This window comes from Artemia sp. Qi Xiang Cuo, chromosome 4 (genome assembly GCF_049724085.1).
Source record: "Artemia sp. Qi Xiang Cuo chromosome 4, ASM4972408v1, whole genome shotgun sequence".
NCBI lineage: Eukaryota > Metazoa > Arthropoda > Branchiopoda > Anostraca > Artemiidae > Artemia > Artemia sp. Qi Xiang Cuo.
In genome coordinates, this window is record NC_142797.1 from 6,150,031 (window position 1) to 6,163,278 (window position 13,248).

At 34.1% G+C, this 13,248-nt stretch overlaps 1 protein-coding gene across 1 annotated transcript in view; it reads right to left on the reverse strand.

The window, feature by feature from the left end:
* Window positions 1-13,248, reverse strand: part of LOC148952719 (uncharacterized) — a 118,746-nt gene that overhangs the window by 69,331 nt on the left and 36,167 nt on the right. Inside the window, exon 6 of the mRNA XM_089087377.1 lies at window positions 3,646-3,803. Coding sequence (XP_088943503.1) covers window positions 3,646-3,803 — 158 coding nt within the window. The remainder of the gene's footprint in view (window positions 1-3,645; window positions 3,804-13,248) is intronic.

A 13,248-nucleotide genomic window follows, 5' to 3' on the forward strand; every position in this document is an offset into this window, starting at 1 on the left:
ACAAATCCCAAAACATAGGTTTCAGACAACACACACCAACGAAAGACTAAGAAATCTAGCTTAGAAAAGCCCGAAATAGTAATTTACATATCCCAAATCATAAGTTTCAGTCAACACACACCCATGAAAGGCTAAGAAATCCAGCTCTGAAAAGTCCAAAAGCAAACTACTCATCCCAAACTATAGGTTTCAGACAACAAACACCTATGAAAGGCTAAGAAATCTGGCTCAGAAAAGTCAACAATAGTAATTTACATATCCCAAATCATAAGTTTCTGACAACACACACCTATGAAAGGCTAAGAAACCTAGCTCAGAAAAGTCAAAAATAGCAAACTAATCATCCCAAACTATAGCTTTGAGACAACAAAAACCTATGAGGGACTAAGAAATCCAGCTCAGAAAATATTGAAATAGTAATTTACATATCCCAAATCATAATTTTCTGACAACATTCACCTACGATATACTAGGAAAGCCTAGCTCATAAAAGTCTGAAATAGCAAACTACTCATCCCAAACTAGAAGTTTCAGACAACAAACACCTATGAGAGACTAAGAATCCTAGCTCTGAAAAGTCCAAATAGTAAACTACACATCCCAAATCATAATTTTCTGACAACACACATCTATGAAAGGCTATGAAATCCAGCTCAGAAAAGTCAAAGATAGCAAACCACCCATCCCAAATCATAGGTTTCAGACAACACATACCTATGAAAGACTAAAAAATCCAACTCAGAAAAGTCAAAAATAGCAACCCATACACCCCAAATCATAGGTTTTAGACAACATACATCAATGAAAGACGGGGCCCGGGAAGGGCCTTTGGGGTCTGGGGGCCGGATGGGAGCCCGGGGAACCTTTGGGGGACGGGGGGGTTCCTTCGGGACTGGGGTATGGGGATCGGAGCCCTTTGGATCGGGGTAGGGCGATCGGGGCCCTTTGGGGTTGTGGTAGGGGACCTCACAACACTGTTCAAATAGAACTTGTTTACTATAATGACCACACTCAAAACCTCTTCTAAAACCCTTTCTAAAATCATCTTTTAAAATGTCTCTAACTGTTTCGCCGAAATAATTCCCTAAAATGTCTAAAACCGTTTCACTCAAATAATCCCCTAAAAGTAATCTCAGCGTGTTCCTTTTGTTTTTGGCATCTCTGTGCTTTCACATTTCAAATTTCTAGGAAACCCTTTCCTACGTTAATCTCTTCATCTCATAAATATTCCTAGCTACACTATTAAGGTTTCGTTAGAATATCAATTTATCTCTCCGACTTAAAGCTCAGTGAAGCCGTATTTAAAAATAGAATTTCTATCTCTTTAGCCTCCCGCATAATTCCAAGATAACAATTGATTTCATTTCTAACTCCTGACAGTAAAGATCAATGAAGCCCTATTTAAAAATAGAATATTAATTTTTCTCTCTGATCTAAAGAACGTTTATGCCTCAGACCTAAGATTAAAGAAAGCCATAACGTTTCTTAATTCCCCTTCGTGAATCAATATATACCCCTAGCGATTATGTAAATCAATTTCTCAGGTTAGGTTAGCCTAAAGATCAAAGAAGCCATGTTTGTTTCTTAATTCCCCTTTCGTAAATCATTACATTCTCCCCCACCGATTATGTAAATGAATTTCTTAGGTTAGGTTAGCCTAAAGATCAAAGAAGCCATGTTTGTTTCTTAATTCCCCATTCGTGAACCAATAATTCCCCCACCGATTATGTAAATCACCCCAATGTCATAACACCTGGACAAACAACAGCAAATAAATTGACTCTATGCCCATATATGGTGTGGGCGTGGGAGTCAATAAGGCCTTTCTACTGGAGATCTCTAAAAGATATAGTGTCAAATAACCAGGGATATTTCAATAAAAATCCTGATGAACAGAGGTTAGGCTTATTGAATGCAATGATTTTAGAGAACGGACTTAAACTACATCCCCAGTGATGCTCTTTTTGACACTCTCATTGACAATCGAAGATCTGCCTCCACTGTTTGAAAATCTTTTAGTAAAAGATGTGGAATCTTGGATTCTCCCAAGTGATAGTTACTCTTATGCAAAAGTGAAAATAACATCATTGGATGGAACAAATATACGAAGTAATGATGAAGCTACTTTAACAAATAATGGATTCAATTTGTTCAGAAAGGCTGAATATATTATCAATGGAAAATGTATTGAAAGTATTTATTATGTAGGTATAACGACTACTGTTAAAAATTTATTGGAATTTTCAGATGACTATAGTCGAAGCGCAGCTACTAATATGTTTTGGTCGTAATATTTAATGGATAGTTCAATATCAATATCTAAATAATTCATATTATCTTTATTTTTGTTCAATAGCCTTTAAAATCATACATTTACTGAATTTTTTTAATTTCTTTGCAATCAAAATTATCAAATTTCTTTAGAATCAAAACACTTGGGTGCAAATAGATCAACCATTTCACATCGATGATAAACTCGATAATAGACAAAGTTGCACCTCCCCTAAAGTCAAGAAATAAATCTATACTTTGCTCAGTTTGTCAATATTATGTGTAGTTGAAACATCTTTTACATTATGGAATACTTAGTAAATTATTTAATTACGACAACCACTGTATATATATATATATATATATATATATATATATATATATATATATATATATATATATATATATATATATATATATATATATATATATATATATATATATATATATATATATATATATATACATATATATACATATATACATATATATATATATATATATATATATATATATATATATATATATATATATATATATATATATATATATATATATATATATATATATATATATATATATATATATATATATATATATATATATATATATATATATATATATATATATATATATATATATATATATATATATATATATATATATATATATATATATATATATATATATATATATATATATATGTGTATACAGTATGCATAGTTTTTGCAGCGAAAGGCATAAAATTACAATGGAATACTTGAAATGATTTTTCCCCCTGTATCTCTCTTAAGTTCGGCAATTTTTTTTATATATTACACCACTGGTACTTTAAACTGTACTATTGTCTAAGGGCACATCTATGCTAGAGCTACTTTCGTCAGCTGTTTTACGTAAACAAATTAAGATTTAAATGCCTCTAAAATCTATTTAATCCTTAGAACTGTTAAAGTTAAACATGATTGACATAAGCACAAGGTCGGGACACAGGTACCTGATGTTCACGTGCATCCGTTAGGAGGTCCAGGTGGTCTAAGAGTTTTTCTTAAGAAAAGTGGTTGGAGTATACTTAAAATGTTCCATAAATCTAATTGTCCTCTTCTACTAAAATTACTTTTCAACTATAGCATAAATCCTGACGTCCTTAATCTAAAGCTCATTTAGAGTTTCGAAAATACAGTTGTATTATTATTATATTATTATATAATAATATTATTAACGTTAACGAGCGCCACAATAAAGCTAATTTTAGCAATAATATAAAGGATTCCTCCTCTTATCAAGAAGACAATCGTGTTCAGAATACCGTTGTAAGTAAAAGCGATTATTTTCCCGTATGTAAAAGTGATAAAGTAAAAGAGATTTATTTATTACCTTTTTGATGAAAGTGCTTTCAAATTCTCCTCTTTTCACCGTCGACAAAGCCAGATTTGATTCTGAACTATCCTTTACTATTTTCATTCGATTCTGATCGTGAATACCAAGACTAGAAATTTCGTAAAGCTCATAATCGCTTCGAAGTTTCTCGTACGCTGAAAAAAAGGGTTTTACGGGTGCCAATGGAAAACTGCCTAGAAAAATATTCTAATAACATTATTCTACTTCCGACAACAATTGGTTTTAATTTTTTTAATCATGGGGAAAACCAAACTTTCAAAAACGGGCTGACTTTACGTCAATCTTTGACACATTGTGTCTCATAGAAATATAAAAATTTTTATGGATAACTTAAGGACAAGTAAAACTAAATAAAAAAAAATGAAAAGGAAACCCTCTTTTGGAAACACACACTTCGTCTTTAACTGTTTCTGATTTAGAATATATCATATTCGTGAGATGAGGGGCCGAATGTAAAAAAAATAGACATAAATTTAACAGAAAAATAAACGGAAAATTGAAGACTTGTTTTGTCGTGAACTTTGTCGCATTTTTGCATAAGAACGGTTTTGATGTTACTTTCGACGATGTGATAATAATAAAGGTAGAAAAACGGTAAAAAGTGAAATATACAGAAAACCCTTTTACAGGATTTTGTAAAATTTTAAAGTTGTAACAAATAATCCCTGTTAGTTCAACAAATAGAGTACAAGACTCCCAAGCTGCGGTCGTTGATTAACTGAATTGTTACTCCTAACCAGATAATAAGTTTTAAACGTACTTTCCAAATAGACTAGAGATCTGATAGCAATAACAACAGAAACTAAAAAATTTAAAAGAAGAATTGAAAGAAAACGAGTCCTCTATTTTGAAAACACACTTATCCTCTGTTTTTTTTTTCGAATTTAGAATAGACCATATCCATGAGATAGAAGAGAAAACAAAACACTATATTTCAAAACATATTTAAGAAAGTTAATCGCTTTGCTGAGGTTAATTGAATTACGTATTTAATTTAGTCTATTTTTTACATTCTTTTTTCGATGTGACAATCAAAAGAACAAAAAAAGAAAAAAAAATGTGAAAGAAATCTTACTTCATATAATGGGGAATGCTGGTAACTGTTGAGCAGGGCTGTTCCTAGAGTTGATGTCGCCCGGTATAAATTAATTACGGCACTCCCCTCTCAACTTAAACAAAAATAAAAAGGTCCCAGCCATACGTCCTCCTATCCACGGCTACCCCTAAGCCAAGGCATCCAAGGTGGCTTGATCCAGTCGACTCCCCCCTCTGTTGGACCGGTCCTGCTCTAGAGATAACTCTTATAAATGATGCCAGTTTATTTTTCATATGAAAAGGCATGTTTTATTAAGAATGCATAAATCCAATCCCTTTCCACTTTTCTGCACTTTATTAAAAATGATTTTTTAAGTTAACTAGATAGGAACATGCAGTCTTTTCCTGTTTTATTACTGAATGATAGCTTCCCTGTTAAACTATAATAAGGAATGATAGAAATTTGGTACTGTAGCAAGTTCTGATCCTTACTTCTCTTGGTTGGCTGGGAAGAAACCAGTCCTTGATTAAAACAAGAAAAGTCTGCCTAATCCTTTTTAGTTAATTAAACAAAAGTAATAACGTGCTTCTTTCAAGCAAAAATAAAGAGCAACATTAAAACTTAATGTGAAAAAATATCGCGTATATGAGGGGAGGGGCCTTCTTTCCTTAACCCACAGCACAGAATGTTACTCACAATCAGGTTAGTAGTACCTCCACTCTGCTTTAAGCAAAACAGTTAGGGAGTTAGCATAGGATTTCTACAACACAGATAAGGAATTAGAATAGGATTTTAAGCGGTGAAATAGGAGTGTGTTAGGAGCTACTAGTCCCTCAAGCCATTATTGCGCGCACCTGTGCAATACAAGTGTATCCTATGGATTTTAAATGGTCAGGTACCCCTCTACAGCCGGCCAGATGGCAAGATTCCCACATCACATCCCTTTCTCCATGTTTAATATGGATGACGCAATCTTTTTCACTATTAGAAAACCCTTCCTTTCCCATTAAAACCAATATTAGCCTATTATTAGCCTAATATACAAGACGCCATTTTGTTTGTCACAATTCGTAGCCATTTTGTTCAGGGCGTTTTTTTCTTTCAAACTTTTATTTTCTTTCTTTCAAGGTTTTTGTATTCTTTCTTCCAAGACACTTTTTTTTAGTTCTTTGTCCTCGTTAGGACTCAAAAGATCAGTTTCCATCCAGTAGAACAATTACCTAGGCGCCAAGACCAACAGACTATTTCCAGTATTTTGTTCTGATTAATATATTCTAGAAATAGCCTAATGCACGCAAACAGATTTCCTATAATTCGCTTACTAAAAGGACGTGTTTCTTACACCTGCGATATTTGGCACCCAGACGGAAAATATATATTTCCAGAAATTGTACCTGTTCGTTAAGTAATGGTTTTTAGGGAGTGATACCAGATAATATTGTTGATTGTTCTTAGTGTATGTTTAGTAATAAAGGCGAAACAACATACTTAAATTATGTAAACGCTAAGGTATTGAAGACTCATCCTAAACAACAAATCGTAAAAATACAAACCTTTGTAAATACAATTTCTATTCATGAAAAAAATTTACAACACTATTAAAACAAAGAAAAAGCAGTTAAAAGGCACGACAAACAAAACATGAAATGTGAAAAAGCTTATAAGGAATAAAGTATAAGAAAAAAGAACCATGCATTAAAAAATACATCCTAGCAATCATTTTCAGACGGGCAAGGTTGATATTAGATGCAAATTTAAGCAATATTGAGGTATTTCTGAGAGCTATTAACGAGAGCGCCGCGTTTTCATTGAATTTCATTGCTATTGAATATTCACCCACCTTGACGTTTCGCAAGCCATACTTTTCATAATGCTCTACAAAACACCCCTACAACACCATGGCATTACACACCTGCCTCCATCCACCCACGTGGCAAAACCCACATCACCCTTAGGTCATTTTCAACCTTTTTTCTCTCAAAAATAAATTTTGCAAAATAAAATGACCATTGTTTTTAATTAGACAGCTGGAACTTGCCATTTTACTTCTAGACTGCAATGGTTCATGCTAATCCCGAGCCTGTGACACTGAATGGCTGATACACGACAGCCTCTACCAGGCATTATTGGACATATGACATTTTTCGGGGGGCATTTTTCCAGCAAAAATATTTACTTACACTAGAATTGATCGTTTAAACTTAATGACAAAACAGCCATTACCGTTTCTTCTAATGAACCCTAAGAATTGAGGGCAGTATGGCACAGTATACAACCCCCCAACAACACCCTCTGGTAGCAAATTATCACATATTGGGATTTTTCAACTTTTTTATCTCAAAAATAAATGTTGTAAACTAAAAGATGACCATTTTTTTTTAATTGGACAGCAGAAATTGACATTTATTGCTAGACTGCGATGTTCCATTCTAATTTCGAGCCCATGACACTGAGTGGTTGATACACGGCAGCCTCTAGCAGGTATTATTGCACAAATTACATTTTTTGGGGGCATTTTCCAGCAAAAATTTTCACTTAAGCTAGAATTGATCGTTTAAACTTAATGAAAAAATCCGCCATTAGCGTTTCTTCTGGTGAATCCTAAGAATTGAGGCCAGCGTGGCACAACATACCAGCCCCAACAGCACCCTCATGGGGTAAACTATTTCACATAAGGCTTTTCTTAACCTTTTTCTCTCAAAAATAAATTTAGTAAACTAAAAAATTACCATTGTTTTTAATTGTACAGCAGAAACTTGCCATTTCACTGCTAGATTACGATGTTACATGCTAATTCTGAGCCCATGACCATGAATGGCTTATATATGGTGATTTTTTTTTGTTTGTTTTTTTTTGGGGGGGGGGGGTACTTTTCCCAGAACAAATATTTACATACACTAGAATTGATCGTTTAACACAATGAAATACTCACCGTTTTCACAAACACCTTGGGGGCTATTTTGACTAAGGGTATGCTAGCACTTGGGTATTTTAAGAAATTCTGTACCATATTTAAACATTTGTTTCATATTGTTAATCTTTTCTAGTGCTTATGGGTCGAGGTTTGAGAATTTCAAGTGATGATTTTCCGCATTTTAATATTTTACATATTTTTCATTATTTTCCTGGAGTTTAGTAGATCCAGGGCATGAAAACATATAACCTTGAGACCAGGATGGCACTGAGATACCATTTCAAAAACACCTAGAGGGCAATTTTGAATTAGGATATAGTAGCATTTAAGTATTTAAGCAATTATTTACCATATTTTAACACTTGTTTTATATTTCTCATACTTTGTAGCGTTTATGGGTCGAGGTTTGAGAATTTTAATAGATTATTTTCCGTATTTTAATATTTTTACATATTTTTCATTATTTTCCAGGGAATTAATAAGTCCGAGGCATGAAAACATTCAACCTTGAGCCCTAAAACGCGCTGCGACACCGTGTTTACAAACACCTAGGGGACAATTTTAACTAAGGATATACTAGCATTTAAGGATTAAGGTATTTCTTTGCGATAATTTGACGTTTCTTTCATATTTGTAATATTTTCTAGGGCTTATGGAGCGAGGTTTGATAATTTTAACAGATTATTTTCATTATTTTAATATTTTTATATATATTTCATTATTTTCCTTGGGGTTTAATAGAGACTTCTTGCGTGTCGTTTTCTTCTCTTCGTGAAAATTATACATTGATGTTTCTCCTAGTCAAACTGACTATGTTATTTGAGCTCATTGTATGCTTATTATTGTTCTTGAACGTTGTTGCACGTTGAATTTCCTAATCGTTAAACATGTAAATTGATCTTTTTCTCCATGCAAAACTAATTTTGCCTATATTGTCATGATTCATTCCCCGAACGAGTAACACCTTAGGCGCTCCGTGCCTGCGGTAGTTTTGGCTGAGGAGTGAAATAGCTTGTGAGATTAATGTTTTGAATTGATGAAAGAAAATTTTTTGGTGTGTGATTATTGCTTTGAACTGAAGAATTGCATGGAGTAAAAGAGGATTGGATTTTAGTCATTATAAACAGAGCCTTTGATTACCGACGTTGGAAAAGGTGTTTGCCGTGCCAAACGGCTAAAAGCCCTGCACGCTAGCAACATCGTGGATAAACAATCGTTGCCGGCTGAGGTAAGACTATTTGTCCATTTTTTAATTGCTACTTATTTATGGGGCGAAATAAAAGAAACCGTAAAGAAGTCTCATTCGAAGAGGATCAAAATTATTATTCGGCATCTTCACCTAAGGATGGAGAGACTTTGTCAATTTCGACGCTGGCTCGGAGCCTTTCTGAAATTCTAACTATAGTGAAAGACAATGGAAAAAAGCTTGACGGTATCACGGACCAGTTCAAATCTCTGGAAACTCGGGTCAAATCGCTTGAGGAAGCTCTATCTGGCCAATTGCAGCAATTTTCGACGATCCAGACCCATGTGGCGGCTACTGAGAATGAAATAATAAATGTAAAATCACAGATTAGTGTTGTTACAGCTGAGTCAGTGTTTCTCCGTGAAGAAAATAATCAGTTGAAAAATCGGTTAATGCATTGCGAGTATAGATTGAATGAGAAAAATATAGTGGTTTGGAATGTACCTTGCGATGATAAAGAGGAAGCGAAAGCGATTTTCAAAACTGTTTGTGAAGAAGGACTAGGTGTAAATGAGACCCCAGAATTTGCTTTTAAATAAGTAAAAAAAGAGCTTTTATTTTTTAATTTTAGTTTTCGGTAAAAATAATAAAAAAAAACGATTCTGAAACAGAGTAAAAAACTTAAAGGAAAGACTGTTTGCGGTCATAAAGATATTTATCTTAGTGATGATGCTCCGACGGCAGTGAGAGATATTAGAAAACGGCTGATTGAAAAAAGATCAAAGCTTGCTGATTGTGGTAAGCGGGTTGTCATATTTATATTTATATTAATTATTTTAGTTTAATATGAGTTTTGAGTTATTATTTTGCTGCGTTTTTTTTCTTCTTTGTGGTTTTTTTTGTGGTAGTATTATTGGTATGAAGTAATGTTGTCTCGTGTTTTTTTCTTTTCTTAAAAAAAGATTTTGTGGATGGAAAAAAATAAAAAATGAAATGAGAAAAAAGTAATAATGGTGTATAATGTATTGCGCGGTGCGGAGCTTACCGGGTTGTGTTTGGAGTTCTTATGGATTGGTCTTGGCTTTCATTGATACTAGGCCTGGAAACAATAGTAGTGTTTTTTGGATTTTATGAAGATATTTATGTTTCTTTTTTTTGTTTAGGATCGAAGTGGGGAAGCGATGATACCAACTCAACGAATGATGAAAATGATAAGTGTAAGTTAACTGAACCTTTTCCTTCTCATATCCATCACAAAATGATTTTTGATAATGGTTAATTTAGAGTGAAATAGGTTGAAGGGGCTGGAGAATGATTCACTCAGGATTGAAGATATTGGGGGTGGGGTACTCCATCGTGAATTTGATAGTAATGGTATTGGTGAGGAATATTTGAATGTTCGTTATAAGTTCCTTCAGGATTTGAATAATGATTATGACCCGAGGGATTTTTCAGTTTTTCACTTAAATTGCCAAGGTATTAGTACTTCTTTTCAGTACCTGGAGGAAGTTCTGCAGACTCAAGGTTTACAGGTATTGGCCCTGACTGAGACATGGTTGAAGTCTCATACGTCATCCCTATTAGATGTTCCTAATTACCAACTGGTTTTAAAAAACAGGGAACTGCACCAACATGGAGGTTTAGCGGCATATATCAAGAGTGATTTTAATGTCTTGCCGATGCCTTCCCTTACTAAACATAAGGAAATGGTGTTTGAGTCGATGGTTGTGAAAGTATCTAAGCAAAATTTTAAATGTGTTCTTGCTATTATTTATCGACCTCCGTCTAGTAGCCTCGTTGAATTTCTGAGTCTGTTAGAAGAACAACTGGACCTATTGAGTGGAACAAGACAGCCGTGTTTTGTGTGTGGTGACTTCAATATTGATTTGAAAAGTTTCCGGATATGATGCTTAGCTACGGGCTGAAGCCTACTATAAATATCTATACAAGAATTACTGAGAATTCTGCGTCAATATTGGATAACATATTTGTAAATACTGAATATAAGTCACCTACTTTTGTGGTTAATAGTGTTTCAGATCATTTTGGACTAATGATAACAGCACCGCACGTCCTACAGTTGAATAAGGGACATCGTTGTAATGTCATTAGGCCTATTATTGATTCTGAGGTTGTTGCCCGTTTTAAATTAGAAGTTGATAAGACTGAATTCAATTTTTTACAAGAGGAATATGATATCAATAGGAAATTTGGAAAATGGTACGGGACATTAACAGGTTTACTTCAGAAATGTGTTAAACCTAAAAGAGTTTACAGATATGAATCAGCAAAGAAACCATGGATTACTAAGAGTCTACTCTTGAGCATGAGAAGGCGAAACCATTTATATAAGGAATTGATCCAAAATAAAGGGACACCTACTAGGGATGATTATAAAGCATATAATAACATGCTAAATTGTCTCCTTCGGAGAGCTAAAACGGATTATTTTGCTTTTAAGTTTAAAGAAGCTGAGGGAAATCCAGGCAAGACTTGGAAACTTATAAAGTCTGTAACGAACCCTAGTCGGTCTCCCTTCGAGCTTCCGGACAGTGTGAGTTGTAATTCAGTTTGTGAGCATTTCTCTAATGTGGGCCTTAATGTAGGATCCAGTATCCCAGTCCTGGCTGAGGATGGCGATTTTACACAATTCCTGCCTGATAAGAGCGAAGTATCTGCTTATTAAAAGCCGGTTAAATTAAGTGAGTTGTCTGAAGTGGTTAAAAATATGAAAAACAGTGCAGCAGGATCGGATCTCATGACTGTGAAAGCTTTCCGTGTTATTTATCCTATAGTTTCTAGTCAGTTGGTAATGCTAATAAATGAGTGTTTTAAGTCAGGTATTTTCCCCGATAGTCTGAAGATTGCGAAAGTTAAACCGCTTTTTAAAGGGGGTGATAGTGGGAATTTAGATAATTATAGGCCTATTTCGCTTCTTCCTGTTATTTCTAGAATAATAGAGAGACTAATAAATGTAAGAATGGTTAATTTCCTAGAATCTAGGTCTTTTTTTCGATCTAGTCAGTTTGGATTTAGGAAAGGAATGTCAACTGAGCAAGCAGTGATCTTCTTGACGACATTTGTTAATGATCATTTAGATCGTAGTCTTAAAGTGGCATCCGTTTTCCTTGACATAAGGAAACCATTTGATTGTGTGGATTATGAAATTTTAGTAAAGAAGTTAGATAGGAAAATTTTTGGAACTTGTTAGATCATTCCTGAGTGAACGTATGCAGATTGTTCAAATCGAAAGTGAGACTTCTAGCCCGCAGAGAGTCAAGGCTGGCGTTCCTCAAGGGTCAGTTTTGAGACCTTTTTTATTTTTGATTTATATAAATGATATTTACCGGTGCATTGAAGATATACATATTTCGGATAAAGAGGATCGCGGTAACAGAATTATAATTCCTAGTTTTGCTGACAATACAAATTTTACAGTTGCTGCGAGGACAGAAAGAGAACTTCTACTAGTTCTGAAAAAGGGAATGGAACAAATAGAGAAATGGATGAGGGTTAATAAACATAAATTAAACCATAAGAAAAGTCAATTTGTGATTTACGGGAGAAGTGTAAATTACTATCCCTGGATAGAGAAACTAGAACTTGATGGGAATGCTATAGAACGTGTCAGAGCAGTGAAGTTTCTTGGAGTGATAGTTGATGAGTGCTTGAGATTCAAAGACCATATTAATCAAATTGCAGCTGGAGTTGCCCGAAATTTGGGAATTACAAGGAAGCTAAAGCGTACTTTCCCTAGACCAGTTCTCAGAATGCTTTATTTCTCCCTTATTCATCCGTATTTGATTTATTGTATATTGGCTTGGTCTTCAACGTTTGTGGGTCATTTATCACAGATTAGAGTATTACAGAATCAAGCTGTAAGAGTACTTACTGGAGATGATAAGCGTTCCTCGGTTAGAGCAAGGTATGCTGAACTACATATTGTTCCACTATTTGGATTGATTAAGTTTTATAATGCTCTTTTTATGTTTAAACATCAGAATAAAAAGTCTACCAATTTGCTTTCAGGATTTTTTTCCGCCTGTTTCTAGTTTTCATTCTTATAGTTTGAGACTTTCGAATGGATTTAGACTACCTAAGCCTGTGACAACTAGGTCAATGTTTTGTATCCGCCATGTTAGCCCTCGTGCTTGGAATAGTCTGCCAGATGGGATCAAGAAGGTAACGGATGCTTCTGAATTTAGAAGTCTGTTAAAGGAACATTGTTATAGGATATATGGGGGTGAGTGAGTCAGTTCTCCGGTCTCTTTTGCCTTTAGTTTGCTAATGTTTTTTTTTTTTGTGTTTGGTTGATGGATTGAGAAGGGCAAGGATTAATATTTTGAATATTGAGAATTGACGAGATATTTTGAGTAGGGGTGGTATAGTCACTTATTAGTTATTTTCATGTGATAGGTTTTTGTTTTTTTTCATTATTATTTT